The sequence below is a fragment of the Choristoneura fumiferana genome, chromosome 7 (assembly GCF_025370935.1).
Source record: "Choristoneura fumiferana chromosome 7, NRCan_CFum_1, whole genome shotgun sequence".
In the NCBI taxonomy this organism is placed as follows: domain Eukaryota; kingdom Metazoa; phylum Arthropoda; class Insecta; order Lepidoptera; family Tortricidae; genus Choristoneura; species Choristoneura fumiferana.
The window spans coordinates 9,185,716-9,210,552 of record NC_133478.1 but is presented as its reverse complement, the minus strand read 5'-3'; the positions used below and the strand labels follow the sequence as shown (position 1 = coordinate 9,210,552).

At 39.6% G+C, this 24,837-nt stretch overlaps 2 protein-coding genes across 2 annotated transcripts; one reads left to right on the top strand and one right to left on the bottom strand.

Moving 5' to 3' along the window:
* Nucleotides 1–728: 728 nt before the first annotated feature.
* LOC141429914 (ribonuclease 3-like) lies at nucleotides 729–14,021 on the top strand. The gene is given in 12 exon segments (XM_074090473.1): nucleotides 729–734; nucleotides 1,046–1,055; nucleotides 1,058–1,285; nucleotides 1,762–1,903; nucleotides 1,905–1,980; nucleotides 7,706–7,837; nucleotides 8,434–8,605; nucleotides 9,474–9,655; nucleotides 10,200–10,364; nucleotides 11,118–11,278; nucleotides 12,465–12,610; nucleotides 13,208–14,021. Coding segments are annotated over 12 exon segments (1,830 nt in total). The 3' UTR covers nucleotides 13,618–14,021.
* Nucleotides 14,022–14,108: 87 nt separating this feature from the next.
* On the bottom strand, nucleotides 14,109–24,819 carry LOC141429657 (uncharacterized). The gene is made up of 18 exons (XM_074090083.1): nucleotides 24,786–24,819; nucleotides 22,984–23,225; nucleotides 22,358–22,490; nucleotides 21,146–21,276; nucleotides 20,399–20,649; nucleotides 19,858–19,974; nucleotides 19,629–19,758; nucleotides 19,501–19,559; nucleotides 18,905–18,995; nucleotides 18,189–18,261; nucleotides 17,974–18,121; nucleotides 16,833–17,000; nucleotides 16,568–16,653; nucleotides 15,863–16,016; nucleotides 15,512–15,629; nucleotides 15,289–15,405; nucleotides 14,776–14,876; nucleotides 14,109–14,253 (listed from the first exon to the last, which is right to left on the bottom strand). The coding sequence occupies exons 2-18, from the start codon at nucleotides 23,223–23,225 to the stop codon at nucleotides 14,123–14,125; spliced, it is 2,250 nt and encodes a 749-aa protein (XP_073946184.1). The 5' UTR covers nucleotides 24,786–24,819; the 3' UTR covers nucleotides 14,109–14,122.
* Between the last annotated feature and the right edge of the window lie 18 nt (nucleotides 24,820–24,837).

The window sequence follows — 24,837 nt, the reverse complement described above, 5'->3', positions numbered from 1 at the left end:
CCCAATTTAGCCCCCCCCCCTCCTCCCTTTAGGCCGGCCACGCACCTGCAGTCCTAAAATGCTGTAGGTGACCAAGGGCGGCGGTGATCACTTACCATTAGGTGACCCGCATGCTAGTTTGCCAGCTATTTGATAAAAAGAGTAGATTGATGACCTCAAGAAAAAACATTACTTTTTTGGTTTGACCTGACTTAAAAATACTGAATTTCATGGTTAATTGCACTTTATCGAAATGCTATTATTATTCTTTGTAAATAAACATAAAAAAGTAAAAAAAAAGAAAAAGAATCATTATGCGTCATCGAGTTTCGAACTCCTTCTCTTACTACATACTTCTAAAGAATTGGTACACTGAGCCAAACTAGGTGGTCACGTGACCGCCCGAATAGTCAATACCTTTTTACAACAGATTATATTTGACATTAGCTACTCACACCACAGTAAAATGGATCAAAATTTACTGCATCATACTGAAATTTAGGTATTATAGATCCTCTCCATTTTGTGATTTGCGACAACAATATGCCCATAACTAACTATCCTCAAAAAATCGCGTCGAAATAACGTCTGTGGAGAAATATTGATGTACCAAAGTTTGTATGGAAGACGACGCACCTTAAAGTTGAATATGGGAGTCTATGTATGTAATGTATATTTATGCCAAATTGCAGCTTTCTAGTACTAACGGTCTCTGAGATTAGCCGCGGACGGACAGACATGGCGAAACTATGAGGGTTCCTAGTTGACTATGGAACCGTATAAAACAATACTTATACGGTTATTACCTAAAACAGTGGTTTTTTTTCAAATAAGTGTTATTGTTTCCGATATGAGTTCATCATTAAGTGACATGGTATTATATCCTTGGATTTATTTGAGAAAATCACTACACAAGCCTCGTCTGCGAACAGGGATTGTCGGCCTCGTATCACTAGATGGCCTCGTTAGCACTCGGCCATTTATAACTACTAGGCCGGTAATCCCCTATTTCGCGGACTCTGCAGTAATGTAATATTATTTATATTTATTTTTTACTTTTTTCTAGCATGCCATGTTAATCCAGTGTTGGTCCGACACCTCCGCTTCCACAAATCGCTGGACAGTCTCGAGAACAAGATGAGTTACGTTTTCAAACAGCGCGCGCTCCTCCAGACGGCTCTGACTCATCCCTCGTACCGGGAGAACTTCGGGACCAATCCCGACCACGCCAGGAACAGTCTCACCAATTGCGGGATACGGCAGCCGGAGTACGGCGATCGGAGGATACACTATACTCGGAAGAAGGGTGAGGCATATATTTTTCTTAAACCCGTAAGACGACCGGATAGTCAAGTGGTTATAGAATCTGCCTACGAAGTTTGAGGTCCCGGGGTTCGATCCCCGGGGCCCGGGGCAGATATTTGTATGAATAATACGAATAATTGTTCTCGGTCTTGGACATTTAATATGTATTTAATTATGTATTTTTCTATATAAGTATGTTTATCCGTTGCCTAGCATCCATAATACAAGCTTTGCTTAGTATGGGATTAGGTCAAATTGGTGTGAATTGTCTCTTGACATTTATTTTATTTAGATAGTGTCCCACTGTTGCGAAAACTACTAGATACACACAAGATAATAACCAAATGGGGAGACACAGGCTCCTACCTAGTTCGGGGTCTGCCGGATATCTCACAATACGATGTACCTGTATATGTATTTTCAATGATGGTTTTACAAATACATTTATTTTTATTCTTAAAAAAATCCACTCCTCAGGCATCGTAACTCTGATCAACATAATGTCTCGCTTCGGCAAGCATATCGAGACTGAATCAGAAATCAAACACAATGAACGGCTCGAGTTTCTGGGGGACGCGGTTGTCGAGTTCCTGTCGTCCATACACTTGTTCCGGATGTTCCGGGACTAGCGAGGGGAGCCTGGCGACCTACAGGGCCTCTATAGTGCAGAATCAGCATTTGGCTAAGTTGGCTAAGGTATACTTTATTTTTCTTATCTGTGGCTTTCGAAACAGCACGGATTCGCTAATGCGTATAAAGGACAATGATTATTATGTTAGCGAAACAAAACTATATGCACTTACTATTGCGTTATGTCGTGAGCACCGCTGCCAATTAGAAATAACATAGTAACAATAGTAACTACAGTGTGGGATTTGTCCTCAAATTCGATCACCACCGTTTATTTTTCCAATGTATGCGTCTCGTCAAGTTATAGCCTTCAGTCAAACACTGACGGTTTTACCTAGTATAGTTTTGAAGATAAAAATAAAATCGAGAAAACTCCATAGAAACCTGAAAAAACACATTTCCTATTGAATATGCCCCTGTTTTTCAATGCAAAGGGAATATTCATTTTTCAATAACTTTTAACTACCAATACCAATTAATAAGATATAAAGTTAACAATTCTACGCTACAGAATATCAATTTTTTTTTAATATTTAAAATATTTATTTTTCGATAATCACAAGCAATTAGCGTTTTGTTTTTTAACAAAACACTTGTTTCTAATTAGAACTAGTACCAAAAAAAAAATTGGATGAAAATAGTGCAGGAGTTAAGAGATATAGATTTTTTAATTTTTCGGTTAGGGTTGCCACCTTGTCCCTGTAGCACCGTATGGTATGGTTTAAAAAATAAATAAAATCATTTCCTATGCAGCAGAACGGTTACGTCAGCATTCTTGTGCTGTATCTCCAGTGAAAGATATCATGTGGTATTGGGAAGGGGTCCGCCCTCGTCAAGCGCAAGCTAAAACCCAATACCTATACATGATATCTAGAGGAGCGGGGGTGAGGCGTCATGGAGCCGGTAAAGACCCATGACGCTGTTTTGCCTCAGCAGAAGCTGACCCGTTCTGCTGGGGGATGTCCTTCCGGGCCTCGACCGGGGGACTTAGTGCGAGAGGGGCAAGAGGGCGCCAACCCTCTTGTTGGTCGGCGAGTGGCAAATGCAGATATTTTTCAGCCTCCGGGAGTACCTGCATTATTGTTAGGAGATGTTGAACGAAAGAGCGCAACCCGACTCGACATTTACAAACTTTTAGTCGCAGCAGCAAAATCATATGGTACAAAAACTAGGCCTATGGATTTAGATATTACAGAACGAATTGATATCATTATCAATTTCCTGTACCCGAATGGGGTTCCTAATGGGATTTGTTTGCATAGCAATAGATTGAAAGACATTGTTATGAAATTCACCCACAAATGTGAAAAGCTATACTTACAGTGCCGTCGAAACATGCCTTTCTTTTGTAAAAAATATCATGCCTGGCTATCACATCCCTTCGAAATTATATTCTCAGATCAATTGACCGCAATTCCCACTCAAGAGGTAATTATGGAGCAGGATCAATTGACCGAAGATCCCACTCAAAAAGAGGTGTTTAAGGAGCAGGATCAATTGACCGATAGTAACATTTCAAGAGACGTGATTATGGAGCGGGATCAATTGACCGGTAATAACATTCCAAAAGAGGTATATGTGGAGCAGGATCAAAAAATGAGCCAAATGCATGGAAATTACCCAAATATCCCATCCTCAGTAATCGATAACTCGTTAAGTGCTCCATCTACCTCAGGCTATAAACAAGGTGAAAGTGAACGCCAAAAGCGCCGTGTGCTTAAAAACATTGAGCAGTTACTTAAAGATCAACCAAGTTCAAAAATTATTAAGCTTGCATCAAAAACTGTAACTGACGACGGAGGCACGAAACTAAGTAAAAATATTGCTCACGAGTTTGAGTTTGTGGCAAAGGAATGTTTGAAAAGTCCTACTCGCGCAAAAAAAATTGCCAATCTGATAAGATCTGAGTCAGAAACTAAACCGCTGAGCCCCGAAGACGCCCTTTCTATGATTATCGAGAAAAAGCTCACCGTGGACGATTACACTTCTATGCAGCAAGATTTGAAGCAACGAGGGTTTAAGCCTTTCCCACCCTACTATAAAGTACAAGCAGCAAAAAAGCTATGTCACCCTGAAGAAGATGTAATCGTCAAAGAAAAAGAAGCATCGGTATCATTATTCAGTTTACTTTTGCACACATTTCGACGCATTGTGCAATCAAACGACAGCATCATCACAGCATATTGTAAGGAACATAATAAAGATACAATTCAATGTAGGTTAGAGGGCTCTTGGGGCTTCGACGGAACCACAGGTCAGTCTGCTTACAAACAAAAGTTTGCAAATAGTAATGACGATGAACACTGCCTATTTGCAACTACGTTTATTCCATTGATTTTAAAAACATCAGATGGTTTTGTTCTATGGAGTAATCCCAGTCCGCAATCTTATAGGTACTGTCGCCCAATAAAGATTCAATATTACCCGGAAAACAAAACTATGGTCCTAAGCGAAAAAAAGAGAGTAGAACAAGAAATAGAAAGACTCACGTCGTTTTATGCTGAAACCACTTCAGGACACAGCGTGATTGCGGACGTGAAGTTATATTTAACCATCATAGATGGCAAAGTTTATAACATCATCACTGATACTAGTTCTCAATTACGTTGCGCTTGTTGTGGGGCCACAGCATCTGAATTTAACAAACTGGACGTTGTAAACAAAAAGAGTGTAAACTTAAAGGCCTTGCTTCATGGTCTAAGTCCACTGCATGCCTGGATACGGTTGTTTGAGTTTTTACTACATTTAGGCTACAAAAATGACCCCGCTGTCAGCACTTGGAGGGTATCAAAAAACTCAGAAGCGGCATGTATTATGGATCAAAGGAAAAAAAAAATACAATTAGAAATCCGGGCTAAACTATCTCTCTTAGTAGATGTAGTTCGACCAAATTCAGGGACAAGCAACGACGGAAACACTGCTCGGACAGCATTCGCAGATGAAAATCGAAAAACCTTTGCTAACATTTTAGGCATAGACGAATGGCTAGTGGACGACTTTCACACAATACTGGTTGCGCTTTCGAGTGGTTTGCCAATAGATAGTGAAAAATTTCGTGTACTCTGTGCATCTGTGGCTGAAAAATATGTAAAAAAATACAGTTGGTTTTATATGTCAGTCACAATGCATAAAATACTGACACATGGTTGGCAAATCATCGAAGCAAGTCCTTTGCCAATAGGAATGCTGTCCGAGCAGGCAGGTGAATCACGGAATAAATTCTGGAGATACGATCGAGAGCATCATACAAGAAAAGTAAGTCGTGACTCTACCATTCTTGACCTTTTTCATCGTGCTCTCGAATCATCAGATCCCTATATATCTGACTTATCTCTAAATGGCCGAATGGATAAACGAAAACGTATACCAATTCCTCCAAAAGTTCTATCGCTGCTAAAGCCAACCGAACCAGTGACTACTATGTTAGTCACTGAGAATGACGAAAATATAACTCTCTGCAGCGACGAAATACTCATTCGTTCCGATGAAGAAGAGTGACAGTATATGGTACTCCTAGTAAAAGTTACATGTATACATGTTAATTAAAGTGGAAAGTGTTGTTCGTACGGTTTAATCCATTTGATACATAATTTAGCCATTCAAAGGGTGACAACAATACTATACGTACACGATCGGATTTGAGCCGTATATAATTTAAGCAACTGTTCTGAGAAGTACCGTTTGCACCTTATAAATAATTCCAAGTTTTTTAGCAGCGGTCTTTGGTTTCAGAATAATAGTTTTGTTGACAACCCTATTTCCATAGAAATCTGAAAAAAACTTAGAAATGCCATAAATCCACACTCCCTTAAGATTAATTGTTGAAATTTTGAGTCATTATAAACCTGATTGCTATAAATCTAATTAACATATTTAAAAACGCTAATATTGCAAACCTTTTTTTTAATAAATTATTTTGTGAAAAAAATTAATATTTTTTAGCATCCTATTTACCAACAGTACAAAGCCGAAATTTGCACAAATAAGAGAAAACAATGCTTAAAAGCTAATAAAAAAACATGAGACTACTACTGCTACTACTTTCGGAAATAATCATATATATACAATTTCTAAAGGTCATTGACCGCCTCTTTAAAAAATATATCTCGAAAATAAAGAAGATTGGCAAGTGGGAGTTTGATTATTGGCTTTCAAATAATGTAAAGCTATTCATAAAATTATAAAACGAAGGTGCACAAAACTGAGGACAAATCCCACACTGTGCTACGGTCATTGCGTAAAGTGGAGGTTTCGGGGTTGTAAAGATGATTTTTCGATACCTACAGTGATGCGTTTGCAAAATATTCAATTTTAAAGTACATTTTTTTTAAAATCCAGCCCCTCTAAAGCTAAACTGTTGAATTTAAAATTTTGAAAAAACTCATTATGGGAGTAAATATATCGAAATTACAGGGAAAACTATTATGGTTAAGTTTGTTTGTGAATTATTATTAGTTCCATTTCAAGAATAAAATAGACACAGATATTAAAACAACCATACTATATTAAAATAAGGCATGCAAGGATTTTTCGTAACGGCTACGGAACCCTTTCCTGGGGGCCTACCACGCTCTCTTAATACGATTCAGTTTAGGCTCTAAACTGAACTGCATCGCTATTTCGTACCACGACGTTACTTTTGCGATTCAGTTCAAGCACCGTTCAGCGACAGCGATACAGACATTTTCATTCACTCACTTCAAGCGGTTTTCTTACCATGGCGCTCAACTTGAGTGGGAATTGAATCGCTTCAGTGTCAAATTTAGCGATTCAGTATAAGTTACTCATTCTGTCAATTATTTTGGACTTCTAAGTATTTTACTTGGAATATTTTTTAAACTTCAACAACTTTTATAAATTTTCATAGGTACTCCTCACGACATTTTGCTTCTTAACTTCTCATTGATAAAACTAATTTTTCAGTGAGAAAAGAGACTCGTGGATTAGTGACAGCGTAAACATTATTTGTAATCAGCACAACGGTTGCTAAGAACACGGAATGACATAGTGTTATGGTTTTCCAAAATAAAGAGGTTTTAGTATACAATATTTGGTTTGCATATAGCGGCATCCCTTTCGCGACTTAGCGTTTCAGTTTCGGACCAGAGACAATATCGGTTTTTCATTCACTTGTAAACCATTGAGACTCAGCTCTGAGAAATAAACGTCGTGGTACCAATTTCGATGATTCAGTTTAGGTGCCTAAATTAACCTGCTCTGCGTTTGGATCGTTTATGAAAAGATCATGGTAGGCCCCCTGGGCGTGTCCGAAAGCTCTTGGCCGGTTTTTTTTGAAACAGTATAGTCGTCTTAAGGTAAGCGTCCACTTATCCGCATCGTACTCTTCGGACGTATCGGATTTGTTGCTTTGTATAGAAATGTCCGTACAGTGCGGATCAGTGGACGCGCTTGTATGACTCTCTATACTAAGAATACTACGATCCGTTGCGTGCGATGTGTCCGATGCGTACGATACCGACAAGTGGACGCTTACCTTTAATACCAGTGGGGTAGCTAGGTAACCAAAGGCCCTGGAGAAAAAAAAAACTAGGGCCCCATCTAAACTATTTAAAATCGTTTGTTCCGTATTCCGAATATTCCGAATGTGGGAGAAATTTTCACTAGTTCAATTTATAGTTTGTAAGTCGGAGTCCGAGGGCACTTCCCCGTCTAGCCCTCGGGTAGCTACGCCACTGCTTAGTACCAAACCGAACCTATGTCCAACAGTGGACATCCTACGGTTATAATGATAGTCTTAATCGTATTTAGAGAGCTTTTATCGTTGCCGCAGAATATAGAGCTGGAGCAGTTCATGCTGTACGCGCACGGGTCGGACCTGTGCCGCGACGTGGTGATGCGGCACGCCATGGCCAACTGCTTCGAGGCGCTCATGGGCGCCCTGTTCCTCGACGGTGGCATACAGGTCAATATAGCTCCAGTAGAGACCTACTGCTACTGCTAAATGTGTATACAAATAAAGGGAAACAAATAAAATGAGCACCAAACATATTTCTGAATACGAGGATTTCTGTTTTTTTTTTTTTAATATTTAATGTTTCCATTATTATTATTGTGTATTTGTAACACAAAATCGCAGTTTTCTATTGTCATATAGGTTTGTTTCCATACTTTTGGCCTGGGGTGTACATATGTACATATGATATTAGCAGGCATCTAGGTTATTCTAGGTCGTCCCATGTACAGAAATTCCCTGAAGAACTAAAGTCACCGATATAGCTCGAAAAATATGCAAGCAGAAGTGGCAATAAGTGCACCACATCGCTTGAAAAACAGATAACCGTTGGGGAAGAAAATTCCTCGAGTGGCGACCTTGAACCGGAAGACGAAGCGTTGGCAGGCCTCCCACTCGCACTAGATGGAATAACGACACCGTGAGAGTTACGGGCATTCGGTGGATGCAAGTGACAAGTTGTCGTTCACTGTGGCGTTCTTAGGGGGAGGCCTTTGTTCAGCAGTGGACGTCTTCTGGCGGATGATGATGATGATGATTATGCACAGGTGGCGGACCGTGTCTTCTCTCTGGCGCTATGGTACGGCGAGGACGAGTTGTTGGGCGTGTGGAACAAGGAGCGCGCGCATCCGTTACAAGAGCAGGAGCCTCTCGGGGATCGCAAGTACATCAAGGACTTCAAGTTCCTGCAGAAGCTCACCGAGTTCGAAGACTCTATAGGTACTTGCTGTGATATTGTTAAAAGCTGTTGATTTTTAGCTGCACTTCTTAACCCTATATTTGTTAACCCTTTTTCAGGCCCCGTCAATAGGGAATATTACTGCAATTTTATCCCTTCAGAGTGCAGCACTAATACCATATGTTTATGGTTTATGTTTTTTAAATATCTCAAATGTTCGTAGGATGCCGTAATATCATATTATTTCAGTTAAATTTTTGGAAATATAGCTCTATCGCTACTATCGGTGTAAATACAATTTATTTTGTTACTCATAAATATGTCATGATTTCTATAGGTATTACTACTCTTTGGTCATGATCCGTCATGGCGACAAAATATAAAGAGAACTGACGTTGTCATGCCGGTTTCTTTACGGTTTGTGCTAGTGTCGCCCCTTCGCAGAGCTTTGCCTAATATGCCCTAATAAGTTTTTTTTTGTAAAGGGAGCATTTGTGTAGATTTATGTAATTGATATGCATAATAATAGGTTAAACTGCTTCCAATCTTGCTAGTGTATATAGTGGCCCAGGTTTTTGTCATTTGTCTGAAAATTATTAAGTACTTAGAACATGGAGAAAATTAAACCTAAAATTCTCACATAAAAACGAAAACTTCGTTTACTACTCGAAAATATGATGTCCTCTCCTGGATAATATAGAAAGCAATAGTGGTCGGTTATTACCTATATAAATACTTTCAAATTTAGTCTAAAATGTTGCTGGGCAATGTGTTAATTTTAATATTGTTCATGAGGGCGTTTGCACACCGCGTTTTTTAACCGTGCCGTCGACGCGCGTTTGCATTGATATAAACGCGATACGCACGCGAGTTGTATGGCTGCTCTATGGTCTTATCCTTTTTCTCCAGGTGTCCAGTTCAAACACATCCGTCTCCTCGCGCGTTCGTTCACGGACCGCTCCGTGGGCTTCACGCACCTCACGCTCGGGTCCAACCAGCGACTCGAGTTCTTGGGCGACACCGTGCTGCAACTAGTCGTCTCTGATAGACTGTATCGCCATTTTCCTGACCATCACGAGGGGCATTTGTCTGTGAGTATCGTTAATATCGGCGTTATGTGCGACCTAATGATGCACGCTCTGATAATTCGTGGGTGTTTGTATACATTACGCGAATTATAAAGGCGTGCATTATTAGGTCGTACGGGAAACGCGAGTTTATTTTTAAAATACAATTTAGAAAATATGAAGAAAACCTTCACGGGTGTTGGTAAAATATAGCCTCTAGCAGCGAGTCGTGCTTGCTCGATGTATCCATAGAAGGCCCAAAAGAAAGTTTTTTTTTGTTTTTGTCAGGGCCTTTGCACATCGCATTTTTAACGCGCTGTCGACGCACGTTTATATCGACACAAACGCGATAGGCACGCGAGTTGTATGGCTGCTCTATAGATAGAAAAATGCCCTGTCAACGCGCGCATCTAAAACGTGCGACGACGGCGCGTTTAAAAAACGCGGCGTGCATAGGCTCCAACAAACCAGCTACATCACCTCTGTTTTTGTGTTTTGTTTTTTTCCAGATCCGCGGGATTTTTTCCTACCGCGCCTTTATATTTTTAACTCGTTTGTTTTTCCTCAGTTGCTACGATCGTCGCTAGTAAACAATAGGACGCAAGCAATGGTGTGCGACGACTTGAATATGTCCGCATATGCCATTTACAATAATCCGAAAGCTAAACCCACGACTAAGAAACACAAGGCCGATCTACTCGAGGCGTTCCTCGGAGCTTTGTATGTTGATAAGGTCAGTGTACAATGCTTTTTAACCTACTTCATAGAGGAGGTTCAATGTTCAAAAGATGTATTTTTTTTACACGAGGCAGCGTTATAGAGTTGATGATGAATTCAGTTTTATTAAGGAAGGAGTTTTCCTTGAAAGAAAGGTTATATGATAGTAAATAATCGCCATTGATCATTTCACCAAGGATATTAGTATTACATTATTGCCTAGGCCTGGACTGGATATAGGCAATTTATGGCTGAATATTGGCTTAAATCAGAGGTTCCCAAACTTTTTCCCGTAGATCACTTCCAATAATTAACTGGTGTCCTGCTACATTTCTACAATGGTCAAAATACCATATACGGGACTTATCACGCTATGAGTAAGAATCACGAAAGTTTAAAACGTTATTTTTCTACAATGTTTCCAATACAATTTTTTTTTCACGCCAATAGGGGCTCCACCTGGACCACTTTAGAAATCAGAAAGAAAGAAAGAAATTAATTGAAATAGTTTATTTTGCTTTGACATGGTAAAATCGGTCTTAAAAAATAGTGCTAATGAGCTGTGACATGTGGCAAAAAAGAGAAGTTTTATTTGGTTCCATCAGTACCACCACCGTACAGTAATAAGACTAAAACACTCTAACTAAATCCTCTTTCCTTCCTAGCTTTGCAGTCTAATCTTTTCACAATAAATACCCCAGCTTCCTCGACGTCTGCATACCGAGACGAGATTGTACTGCGAGTTTTTTCATAACGTGTTCCGGTTTAGAACCTGGAGTACTGCCAGGCGTTCTGCAACGCGTGCCTGTTCCCGCGGCTGCAGGAGTTTATTCTGAACCAGGACTGGAACGACCCCAAGTCCAAGCTGCAACAGTGCTGTCTCACTCTAAGGAGCATGGAGGGTGGCGAACCCGACATACCGCTATACAAGTACGTTTATATCTAAGACATAGCCATGATTAATTTCTGAAGGGGCAAAGCTGTGGAAAGTCACACATCGCAATGATTAGCGACAGATTTAAGTGGCTCGCACGCTTTTGTCATATTTGTATGAAGTTTGACGGACGTGCGCCAGCGACAGGCATAAAAATGCAAGCTGCCTGGGCATGTGTATTTCGGGCCTATGGTTCCCGGCATTTCTACACACTGTGAATCCAGCCAGTCAATCAAACAAAAAATTACAACGATGTAGCGTGTCAAAGTTCGGAGTGTGGGAGTGCGTGACGTCACGTCGTGTTAGAAAGTGTCACACAAAAGGGGGGAGGGGAGTTGGGCCTCCGGATCTCCCGCTCACCGTCCGTACGAAACATAGTAGCAAAACTACTATTTCACGCCGGTATTCTGTGGTACTAACCAGGTCGAGCCGGCCTATTCGTACTGCAGCAAGCAAGTAGTTACAGTAAGGCTCTACCACATGAAAAGTTTAACTGTTTAATTCCTAATTTTTCTTAATTGACAAAAGAAAATGTGTCCTATTATTTTCTGATAATCGAACTGACAAACTAATTATGTAATTTTTTTAAGGACTTAACCTATTATATTAACCCTACCTTCTGATGTGCCAAAGGAAACTTTCTGAAATCGCGGAATTTTTCCTAAAGGAAAAGTTTCGGAAACTTCTCACTATTTCGTATGGGGATTGAAACTTTCCGTTTCTTAAAATGAAATTTCCTATATATCTTATGACTGCCTTACCTTAGGGTACTTTTTTGCAAAAGTATCCACATCTCTGTATATGTTGTAACTTTTGTTAGGGTTCCGGAGCCAAAATGTCAAAAACGGAACCCTTATAGTTTCGCCATGTCTGTCTGTCTGTCCGTCCGTCTGTCCGCGGCTTTTCTCAGGGACTATCAATGCTAGAAAGCTGTAATTTTGCACGGATATATATGTAAACTATGCCGACAAAATGGTACAACAAAAAACTAAAAAAAATAATGTAATATCAGTTCGGCGAGTGGATATGTACAGGAAGTAATTTTATACCTATGAGAAATAAATAAAAAAACACGGGAATATCCGACAACTTTTCCAACTTTTTGCAAACTTTCCGCAACTTGCACGTGTGTAATCCTATACCTATTTTTTTAATTAAATGGCGTTTACATCGTTTCTGCAGAGTGATCGAGTGTCTCGGTCCGACCAACACGCGCGTGTACACGGTGGGCGTGTACTTCCGAGGCGCGCGTCTGGCGGCGGCGCGCGGACACTCCATCCAGGAGGCTGAGATGAACGCCGCCGAACAGGCGCTGGAACAGGCCCACGGTAACTGACCTAACCCTAGTAGTAGTCTCTCTTCTCTCTACTACTCTCTACCTACTTACTTGTTAAATAAACAATAGCTAGAATACATTGTCAAGGAATAAAACAATGGGGATCAACAAAAAAGAACGTCTGCAGCAGGGCGCAGAGCCTAACGGGAGAATGCATGCTCCTCCCTCCCTGCTTTCCAGAAAATGGAAAGCACTAATCCTCTCTGTTGTGTAATAAGCTCCAGGGAGCTGGGGAAGTGTAGCCGGGTTTTTTAGCCGCCCTTTTTTTAAAATTTTAAAAACTGCAATCAAGGGCCTCCTATCTTTGGCCCACAAGGCGACACAAAAAAATAAAATACATTGAGAAAACCAGAAAATAAATGCTAGAGCGGGATCTAACGATTTCGACAAAATTTACTATGTGAGGCTTTCGGGGCGAACAATCGATCTACTTGATCCTAACTTGGAAAACGCGAGTTTATTTTTATTGTGTTTTTAGCGTCAACATCACGCGCAATAAGACCGGTAATTTCAATAGCAAGACAAAGTAAGTCCGTTAAAGTCAGAGAAAAAAAAATCGATACACTAAAATGTATGCATTCCTTTTCAGAACTCTTCCCCCAATTGGACCACCAAAAACGCGTGATTGCCAAGAGCATGAAGCGAAAGAAGGCCCGCGGCAACGGCCGCGAGAGTCCGCAGGAAAGCCGCGCCTCCCTCAAGCGTAAGAGGCTCGAAGAGAAAGTGCCCAAGGCCTACAGACTTGACCAGAAGTCCGACAGTTCCGACGAGAGCGAAGTCCAGTCTCAAAGTGATGATGAGATTAGAAGTGAAACTAAATCTGATGACGACTCCGGTCTCGATAGCGACACGGTCTCCGTAGCACCGGAGAAACTAGACAATGTGCAAGTAAGCAGCTTGGTTAGTGACATGGAGAAGATAAAGCAAGATCTAATTAGTAGGAATGAATATGATAAGCTGAAGGAGAAATTCAGGCAGTCGGATTCAGATGAGGAGTGAGTTTAATTATCAAGTAAATATCAAGTGGATTGACGCAATGGTAAGACTGATAAAGTTACATTTAGTGTTGAGGAAAAGAACTTTCAGAAATATCTACTTTTTCTGTAAAGAGGTAATCGAGACATAGAATTGTCACTATCATGGTAGTAAAGTATTAGTTTTCGCTAAATAACAATCATTCAATCAAATGATTTATTACAGACACCTGTCCAAATTTTTAATAATTGACAATGAGATGCAATATAGAATCAATGTAAACAATACAGAACTGGATAGATGATCAGATTGAAAAGTATCAATCAACTGAGAAATCAATAGCAAAATATTAATAACGACCATCGATATTCATTATAGTGAAGTGACCAACATGTTTAGATTAAGAATAAAAAAATGTTTGTTTTAAAGACTTTTTCCTTTCATATCCTTAAATCTGAAATCTTTTCAAATTTAATATTTGCAATTTATTAAAAAAAAAACTTCATTCTGGCGGTAGATGTGGTTGTATTTAGGATAACGCTACACAGCACATAGTCAAGGTCATTGAGTCTTTGAGCTTGCTGGCTCGCAAAGTCAGCCACTGCTTCTGATTCGGGACGTACATTTCGGCAGGCATTAGTTGTTCTGGCGCCTCGTTGTCTGGAACATATAAAAAAAAATAAGGTAGCTATTTAGTGAATCTGAATACGTTATTTATAGGTCGTAGTTTATTTATTTGGTAAACGACTTAATAGTTACTGACATAGACAGAAAGATGTAAAGTTTTAAGGTTATCAGACTTTTATTATTGGATGTACTATAAGAGCTTCCATTTAGCAAACAAATTTAAAAATTCTGGGACATCTCGAAGTACCCTATAGGTATAGTTTCCACCTTTTGATTGCTTTGACTTAATGTTTTTTTCACATCTTCAAGGGATTGGGTTTGAGCATTTGATATTAAGTCTAGCTTGATACCTCGTCCTGACAAAAGGGATCTTGACCGACTTTACCTTTTGAGGTTACAGAATCTACAAATGTGTATTTAGTATTGAAACTACCATACTAAGACTACGTACGCACTATGCGGCTAACCGCACCGTCTCTTTCTGCAGCGGTACTGTCAAGAGGGACGGCACGCTAAAACCGCGCGGTTAACCGCACAGTGCATACTTGCACTAACCATCTTTACGTCGTTGCCGCGCGGACTGCATGTTGGACTCTTGCATGGATATCAAATCCCCGGGAGCATGCAGCAGCAAACGACCCACGCCCTCGCATCGCCTGACACAATCAAAGTCATTATTAATATCATTCATCATAATCATAAATGAAACTAATATTGATTATTTGGTCACTCCGCGTCAAAAGTGTGCCTACAGATAAGATGCCTGCAAGCTACGAGGAATAGAAGTCATTCATACATTAGGTCGAATACATTTTTATAATTTTGAGAGCTCTCATTTTAAACGCAAGGAAATGACACCGTTGTAAGTCCCTGCAATTCGTCGATATCAGAAAATCTTAATTTACAAAAGAAAAGTCCTGACTAACCAACTCATACAATGTTTGGGTTGTAAAAAGTGCTAAAAGTTGAACTATTGCATAGAAGCTCCCTTTAAAATTTAGATAAGATTTTTTCCTTTCATAAGTTAGTTTTTGCATAAAGGTCCATTACATTTTATTGACTCCGTACCTTAATACTTCATTCTGTAGCATTTGTTTTCTGGCCGTATTGTTGATGTGCTTGCATGCCGTCAACCAGTTGCGTACTTCGTTGAAATCCGCCAGCAATTGTGACGCCGCGTCTTTACTGCAAGAGCGATGACTGAGTAGTGTGAATTGTTTGAATATTTTGAGGCTCTTAACTTTGTGTTTAATTGATTATTTTAGTTAGTTACTATTTAAATATTCCTTACCTGAACTTAACTTTGGCAACGTAAATATGATGCAGCCACGATTCGCCTATAATTCTTAAGATCATATTCAAAGTTGTGATGTCTTCTGTTGCTTTTACTACTGGTAACAGTATTTTGTCTGAAATAAATTATCAAAACCAAAACTTATCAGTAAAACGTCCATGAAACGAGCGTATTCCCAAAGAATAGGCAATTTGCAAGTTATATTGCCAAGTCATCAAGATAAATAGTTTTAAAAGCTTCATCAAAATAGGTTCACAAGCGCCGAAAACTTAGACGAACATACGCATCGCGTACCTAGAGAGAGGGCGAGGGTTTTTACCTCTTTTGAGCTTCTTGAATATACTTTACCTAGGAATTCGTGAACGTAGATCGACCGTTCCGGGAGAGGCGGGTGCGACACGCGCCGCCACTCGGCATTGCTCGGAAATATCATGGTGAGATGCGCCAGGCTGATAGTAGCGCACACTGACGACAGCACAAAGGTGATCTCTTCTGTCGCCTCCTGAAGTTGAATACGGTATTTGTCAACTCCTGAATTTGCTATATCCTACGAGTATATTATGAAAATATAGATGTACATAGACAATGTTTAGCGAAGAGAAATATTAATTCTGTTGGATTCCCTATCCTATAGGTGATTTTTGAAATATCCATTTATGTATGTGTTTTTTTCTAAAACGCTTTTCTTTTTGCAGCAGGTATTGCACTACTTGCATGTGACATAAAATAAATAAATATCACGGGACAATTCACACCAATTGACCTAGTCCCAAAGTAAGCTTAGCAAAGCTTGTGTTATGGGTACTAAGCAACGGATAAACATAATTATATAGATATAGATACATACTTAAATACATATTAAACACCCAAGACCCGAGAATGTTTGTACATTCGTATTTTTCATACGAATATTTGCCCCGACACGGGAATCGAACCCGGGACCTCAAGCTTCGTAGTCAGGTTCTCTAACCACTACATCACATGCAAGTATGCCTTTCTCTGTCTAATCTTGAATTTATAATATTAGCAGGACCCAAGTATAGTATCACTAACCTTTAATTTCTGCGTGTTTACTTTGACTTCCGACACTAGCTTCTCCCTCATTTTCGCGCAAACGTTTTCGTGTACACCAATTTTGCCTGCAAACACACAGTATTTTACTTCGATTCTTAGTCGAGTCAAAAAAGTGTAATTTTGTTGTTCACGCTGCACTTGATTGTTTATAAATAACAGCTAGTGAGTCTTCATAACTTTATTGCTTTACAACGAAAGCTATCTCTTAGTCATACAGCAAAATCAACATGTAAAATAAAAATACCCGACTCAATAGTAGACGTGTGGTCCGCGAACCGCAAGTTGACAAGTTGTTCCATACACACTTGCATGTCGTTGTGCGCTATCCGAAAGAAATCGTCCATCGCCCACATATTGGCCAAGCGTCGCGTCTCCGCGAGGCACCAGAGCCGGTAAGTGTGGATAGAGTGATCTGAAATAACATAATAATTCATCACATCACTTTGGTATAATAAATATAAGTATGTACAGTCAAGGGCAATATGTACGTTACCAAGGCGTCAAAAATATGTATACATCTATATGCCAGTACCCATAAAGGCGATGTATGCATGTAAATGATGCTGTAGCTGTATAGATATTAATACCCTGGACTCGACTGTACCTATTGAACAAGTATGGGGGAGGCCTATGTGCAACAATGGACGACCTACGGCTCATATGATGATGATCACTGAGTAGGTACAGGCTCAGGATGAGAGTACTTGGGCTATAGTGCCCTGTTTGCCAGTGTCAGGTGTGTAGACCTACAGGTTGCCTACGACGTTTTACTTCATCGTATAAATTAATTTTCCACATACATCCCAAAACCCCAGAGATGCTAGCTAACCAGAGCTCGAACCAACACCCTCTGCTTGAGACAGACTGTAGATCAAAGTATTTGGCTACCACGGCTTCTATAAGACTTCAAGATTTGAATTATTTTTAGTTTCCATAAGCAGGTTCACGCCGTTTATTTTTATTGCTATCTCGGTTCACATGTAGTATTTTTTACCGCTCGTCGCGTGGGCATGGGCTCGTCACACGTTCATGGGACTAACATTAAATAAATCCCACTCGAGCCACTCGAGTAGTCGTTTATTGCCCTTGTCTTTATCCCGAAACATGCAGAACTTCACCAGCGTTATTATACCTATTGAACTATCCAAGCTATCACATTTAAGATTTTTTTAACTTAAATGTTTTTCGGACCACCGGACGGGATGCGAGCCCGCACCTCATGTGGCTTGATGCGCCACTTCTGTCCGTCAGAGGTGTGTGTAAAGCCACAGGAAATGAGCAGATGAGGGTTCAAATCTCGTCCGGCGATCAGAAAATAATCTTAGATTTCGATAGTTCTTGCCGCGACTGGCAGCTAGCTCCTACCTAGCTTAGTAGGTACTTACCGAGCCTATGCAGAATAGGTATTTGTTCGACAATAGGCAGGTCTTCCAACGGCGCACCCAGTATGTAATCCCACGTCACCTCGCATTGGTTGTTCAATGTAACCAGATCTTGCAGCATTAGAGCAAAGTTTGCACCAGAAGCTGTACACTGAAATATAAAAATTACTTTAAAATAACGGTGTGATATCGCTACAAATTATCGTGACTATGCTCACTTCTGTAACGTAGACTGACAGATCTGGATATTTTTTGAGAGACGTCGGCGTTAAATCAGTCACCAAAGTATCACTGCAAAGGAATAGCATACTATAATGAAAAGTCTAACTAAAGACTTAAAATACATAAACAAAACGTCACAGGTAAGGTATCCTTCTGTTAGATGAGCTCTGAAATAACTGAAAGCAACAGTGAGCAGCAGTGTTTGCACTGTTGCGTTTCGGCGTGGAGAGTAAGACAGTGGCACTTGAAGTATCCCATCTTAAGCCTCTAGGTTGGCAACGCATCTGCGATCCCCGATGGTGTTGCAGGTGTCTATGGGCGGTGATGATCTCTTACTATCAGGAGACCCGCTTGCTCGTTTGCCATCCAGTCGAATAAAAAAAAAGGAGACCAAAAAAAATTACAGTTTTTTGAAAGAAAAATAAGCTTTACTCCATTCTTTTACGAGTGTATGGAGCTAGGTCCGTAGGTACATGCACTCTTATTTTTGCATTACCGATCTTTTAATTATTAGCTTTTGTTTCATTTATAGTGTCCCATGGTTGGGCGAAGACTTTTCCTCATAGAGTTCCACCTCAGCCTGGCTGTACTTATCAACATACGCATCTTACGCTATTGTCGCCTCGACCTGCCGCGGCACCGATGGTTAAGGATTGATTTTGTGGGATGTTTATTCTAAAGCGATGCAAAACATTACGGAAGTACTTTTTACCCAAAGAGTTTGTCCCACGATGTCGAAGTTACATGGCAACCCAAGGCATCAGCTAGCATCCGCAATGCTGCCAGTACCAGCTCGGGTGTATCTGTGAATTATGAGAGATAGAAGTTATGAGGAATAGAAAATTACTCTAAAATGGCCACTGCAAATAAGTTGCGCATTTATTTGAGAATTGACTCGCATTTGAAGCAGTAACAATCGCCCTGAATTATGTAATCCACAATAACTAAATTGAGACACCGAACTGTTTCGAACCAAGTCGCAGTTCTTTCTCAAGGTGAGCCACGGAAAGCCAACCGTGAACTCGTTAACACGTATCTATCTGTACATATTTTAATAGGCACAAAATTTGGCCCACTACATAAAAAAAATACCTATATACATTTGAGGGCCACATTTTTTGCCACTCAGTATAGTTCCATATATCTGCTGCCATTGACATATTACGGAGATCCTATGACAGTAATTATAGGCTCTTATAGCAAAGAAGTTGATAATGATTTTTTGGCAAAAGTTTTCATATTGTCACAGCGATCATTATAAAATGACTCTACCATAATTAGGATTATTGTTGCAATGGGTATACTTACTGTTGGACTTAAAAGTAGCGAACAGCCACTCTCGGAGATTTTGACTCGTATTAGGAGACCTAAAAAAAAACAATGTATAAGTATATGTGTTTAACTTTTATGTCACATATATCTTTGATTCCAATTACCTGATTGCTAAAGGGAAAGACGACCACCATAGGACTATGTGCTCCAAACAACTGCCAACGTCGCCCCATAAAATGTTCTGATAATATTCCGTTACTTTCTTTGCGGCTTTTTTACTAGTCTGTACTCGTCCTAAAAATAATGTTTACATTCTTAGCGTATTTTTCTTTGTTGAATAATCTCTAGCTAATAACAAATTACTAATATTTTGTATTCACTTGTAAAACTTACCCGATTTCAACTTTCTTATTCCGTTCGTCCCCAACATTGTGGGAGCCATATTCGCGACTGTATCTAAAAGAATTTCTACGAAGATTTCCTCACTTTGTAGAATGCTATTGACATTGTCTAGAAAATAAGATAGTTTTGATTAACTTGTTTGAATCCATCAAAGATTAAAAACAATGTCAATACCTACGGTAATTCAAAGTTAGCTAGTTCAACGAAACGAATAGTGCACTATACTGGGTAATACTACACTATATTGGGTAATTTACTGGGTAAAAAAATATTATTTTTAGGAGAGAAATTATTCTCTTTAGAGGGGCTGTGACGTCACGCCGTGCGACACTTTTTAGCAAAAATCTTTTTAGAAACAATACATGTCTGATAGTCTAAGTAACAGGCTAAAATCGGCTGAATAGAATAAGTATTTTTTTTACCCCGTTAAGTCAATTAAGTAACCTACCTACATATACTTATGCCTCACTGCGTCAAACTTATTCAGCTGGTCGTTGAAAGGTTTGGTAATATTTTAGATCATGCTACTCACCATCTGCATTAAATATATTCTCCAACACACACTGGTTAGTTAAAAGCGACGTGTAAGCTATCTCGCAATCAGAATTCTGCCCGGTCAGAGCCTCCGTAATCATCTTGTTCTGTTCATTCTTCAGCTCTACTAGACTCTGCGCCTGCTTCATCTTAGCTTTCTTGTTGTCTATGAACGCCTCTCGACGCATGTCTACGGTCATTTCGCGGGACATGGAGGATGTTGGCGGCGTTATGTGCTTTGTTAATGTGCTGTATATAAGAAGGAATAAACACAGTGAGCAACGAGATTTAAGTAGAGCAGTGGTTTTAATCTTTTGTTAAAATGTAACCCTCAAATTATTTATCAGGTATATAGGTATTTGACTATTTTATTTTATAAATCAAATCGTATTATAGAACGGAAAAATATTTTTTACGCTACCTTAATACGCCATATAAATATGACAAGAGTTACAAAAGTTAGAAATTGAAGATTAGACAGAGAAAGAACATACTCGCATGTGGCGTCACAAACAAGTAGCGCTATAAAGACTGCATTGAGAAAAGAGTTTTAGAAAAAGACAGGTATAGATATTTCAAAAAATCACTATGGAGTCAATTTCCAGCCAAATTGTTTAAATTGTTTTTTTTTCGTCGCTAAACAATGGCTGTAGCTATATTTTCATAATAATGTATTGTATAGGATATGGTAAATTCAAGAATTGTCAAATACCCTATCATTGTTTAAAAGATAACAATGTCTTACTGATAGATTTCTATGCTCTCTGCGTTACTAGAACCAGATTCATTGTCAGAATCGTCTTCAGGCTTGTACATTTTGACGAGGCAGTTGATGAGGCGATGGCAGTCAATCTCTACTCGACTCCTGGCTAGGACCTGCAAAAACACATATAAGAGAAAGTTGTTTTGTTAAAATATTACCTAATCTTGGCTAAGTTCTTCTAATTACGTCAAGCTCGTTTTACTGCTTTACTTTCAAGATTACTTTTTGGAGTCTTTTTGTATTTTTTATTTCAACTCCAAATTTTGTTACTTTTACGGTCATCCCGTGAAATCTCAATATTTCACACGAAAATAGAAGCTGAAACATATAGATGCACAGAAAAACCAGAAAAATAGACCAGCGCTGGGAATCGAACCCAGGTCTTCAGCAATCCGTGCTGCGTGCTATTCCCCTACACCACTACTGGACAGGAGTCTAGACACGAGTTTCTCCTATGCACCAACATTTCAACTTGCTTTTTTCATTAGTCACATAAGCAGCGACACTAACGCCATCTATGTTTTAGTTCTCATCGAGATACATCAAACACTCCCTTGGAACTATCTGCTCACCAGGGACAAGAGATGTCGCTATTAAGCATATTTAGTGCTTTACTTTTTTTTCGGTAATTAATATAAGGGATATCTATTAAATAACGTTACCTACACACATTAATTTGCAATAATGTGTTAACCTTATGCTGTGACCGTCGAGCATTTTAAGTCCCAAAAGAGCCATAATTCCTTAGTTATATTACGCCTGGTTGGATTATACATAAGGAGACCCGGGGCTATTGTAGCTGGGTGATATTGTATCTGAGCCGTCTGATGGCGTCCTTACGACGCCATGTTCTTCTCGGCCATTTTACGTCGTGTTCGCCAGAAGACTGTCTTCACACAACACACATGAACATGGCGAACATGGCGTCGTAAAGAGGCGGGGGGTGATGGCGATCAGACGGCTCAGATACAATATCACCCCAGCTACAATAGCCCCGGGTCACCTTAATTAGTTATTGCCCGCAACTTTGTCTGCCAAGAATTGGTCAAAACAAGCGCGGGCGATCTGACCTAAAAAATCTGACTTGCGCCCCCCCCCCCTAGGCCAGAAGCTGGGTACGCCCCTGGAGGTAACAGATAGTTACTTTCGCATTTATAATAATTAGTCAGGATCAATTACGTTTATTAAACTTACCTGAACCATTTTTGTGAGAGTGATTGTCTTCGTTTCACTAATTGTGTTAGGGTAAGTATTGCTGCAAATGCTAAATCTTGAAACGAACTTTTTGTAGCTCAAACCTATCATTTGATTGTATATGGAGACTAAACTGTAGGAAAATGTAAATAATGTTAATTTTATCAAACGGGAAACGGACAGATTAAAAAAAAATGTATATCAATGCCGATACTGTACACACACAAATTAAATTCAAGTGCGTGCTTCGGCAATCATCGCTTTCCTTCCAAAGTACGAAAATTAACCCGAGAGTTATGGTGGATAATGCATGGAAGTCTACTATTAGTTGCTCCAATATAATCATCATCATATAAGCCGTAGCTTCTTATATATTGACCTCCAGTTGCTTCGGTTGGAAGCGGCCTCCATCCACCCTGAACCCGCGGTAAACCAGGTCATCCGTCCATCTCATTGGTGGACGTTATACGCTGCGCTTGCCAATCCGCTTAGTTGCTTCTTACCTTCTAATTTTGAAAACTAAAATTGCCCCAGCATAGCATTTATTTTTTTATTCATTACACAATGTAATCTGTACAAGCCCTTATTGCATTGAAGTATAAATTTCAAGTATTCGGGTAACTCACCTCAAGCTAGATTCAATCATTTTCCTCGAGTCATCTCTATGCAGGCAGGTGCTTAATATAGTATCAATAAGGCCATGTATCGCCTGCATCAATATAAACCTGCTGCTGCACAATTTGTCAAAAATGTGGTCATGCTTGCTCTGAACTAATCCGTTGTCTTTCTTCAGTCTCGCAAGTTTTGGATTCAGCTTATAAAAAGATTTCACTACTTTGGATAAATATTCTATTATTTGATCTAGCATCTGTAACAATAACTAACATCAGTAACAGAAGTGTAACTTCAATGAAAAGTGAAAAAGGTCAAATTTATGGTATGGGAGCGGACAAAGTTCTCAAAAATATCTGTAATAAGTACACTAGTTTATTCTCAAAGGTTTCTTAGTTTCTTATATGTGATAGTGAGATATTTTTTCCCTATGTTAATTATGAGATTCAATGTATGTATATATTTGATGGTCTAATGGCTTCCGTATATGTAACAAAAATGAAGCGCTCTATCTCCTTTAATATAATAAATGTCGAAATAACTTTCCTGTATATTGACAAGTCCAGTAATATAACTTCTGTTCGACAGTGAATGGGGAGTGCTGCTGCCTTTAGCGCCTTTCCATTTATTGTCCGCGTCTATTATCACTTTCGTTACGGCATAACAAACAATCTCCATCTCCCTGCAGTGACTAAACAACTCCTCCTCCTCCGTAGTCTCTTCGCTGATCCATTTCTTGCCGACTATTTTGGCTGCTGCCATTTTGATTAACTACCTGCTATTTTTAGTTAGCAATATACTAGCTATTTCATTTTAGTTGATTTTAACTTTGTAAACAAGTCAACGTGTTCTCGAGACATGTTGCCTCCTTAGAATCATTGTAGGAACTGTAGACTGCAGGTTGAAGAATGATGTTCGGAGACGTGGTGTTAGATCGAATTCGAAGTCGCTGCGCTGTTGTACGACAGTTCAATTATCGTTAATAATAGCGCCGTTATGCCCTGACCTTGGCGTAATGCTGGGCAAAATGCGAATTAGTGGGCGTTTAAAACACGAAACATGAAAGGTACGTGCACAGCAATTAAATTTGTGCATAGGGAACTTGAGTAGGTTACGTTACACGGCATAATGAATACAATATATATCACCCATATGTATTAGTGTGGCGTTTAAGCCCGGAAACCATGTTGCTCGTTAATCCTGCGTGAAGCAGCAGTGCTGCACTGTTGTGTGGCGTGCAGTAAGACAGCGGTGAAATTACTGCACTTGAGGTATCTTAGGTCTAAGTTGGCAAGCATCTGCAATACTGGTGTTACATTGTCTATCGGTGGTATCTTACCATAGGAGAACTGCTCGTTTATCCAATTAAAAAAAAACCCATATGTATAGAAAATTACTTCTTCAGCAAAACAAATTTTATGTTTTTGTAGTTTTGTTAAACTTTTGTAAGCATTTGGTCCAAGTCAGAAATCAATGTAAGAACAAGCAACTTCAGCATAATACCGGTAGATTCTGATTAAGTTGACTACAGCAGTGTTTTTCAAACTTTTTCATGTCGCGACCCCCCTTGGTTTGAAAATTATTTGGCGACCCCCTCCCTGCTTACCTCCACTTACAGTTATTTGTATTATCTTACGTTGATAATACAAACATTGAATAATCATACACAATAACGATGAGAGTATTTTAAAGATACTGCGACCCCCTTAAGGGGCACCCGGGACCCGAAGGGGGGTCGCGACCCACAGATTGAAAAACACTGGACTACACTACAGTAACTAAATGATATTTGAAATTTACCACCATTCCAGCTTACCCTTATGAACTGTCTTTTGCGATCGTAAATTCGATTCTATAAATCAGTTACG

Coding starts and splice junctions, on each gene's coding strand:
- LOC141429657 (XM_074090083.1), bottom strand. CDS start 23,225: ATGCTAGATCAAATAATAGAATATTTATCCAAAGTAGTGAAATCTTTT. Junction 18,262..18,904: donor TCGTGGGACAAACTCTTTGG/GTAAAAAGTACT, acceptor ATTCCTTTGCAG/TGATACTTTGGTGACTGATT. Junction 16,654..16,832: donor CACGTCTACTATTGAGTCGG/GTATTTTTATTT, acceptor GTGTGTTTGCAG/GCAAAATTGGTGTACACGAA.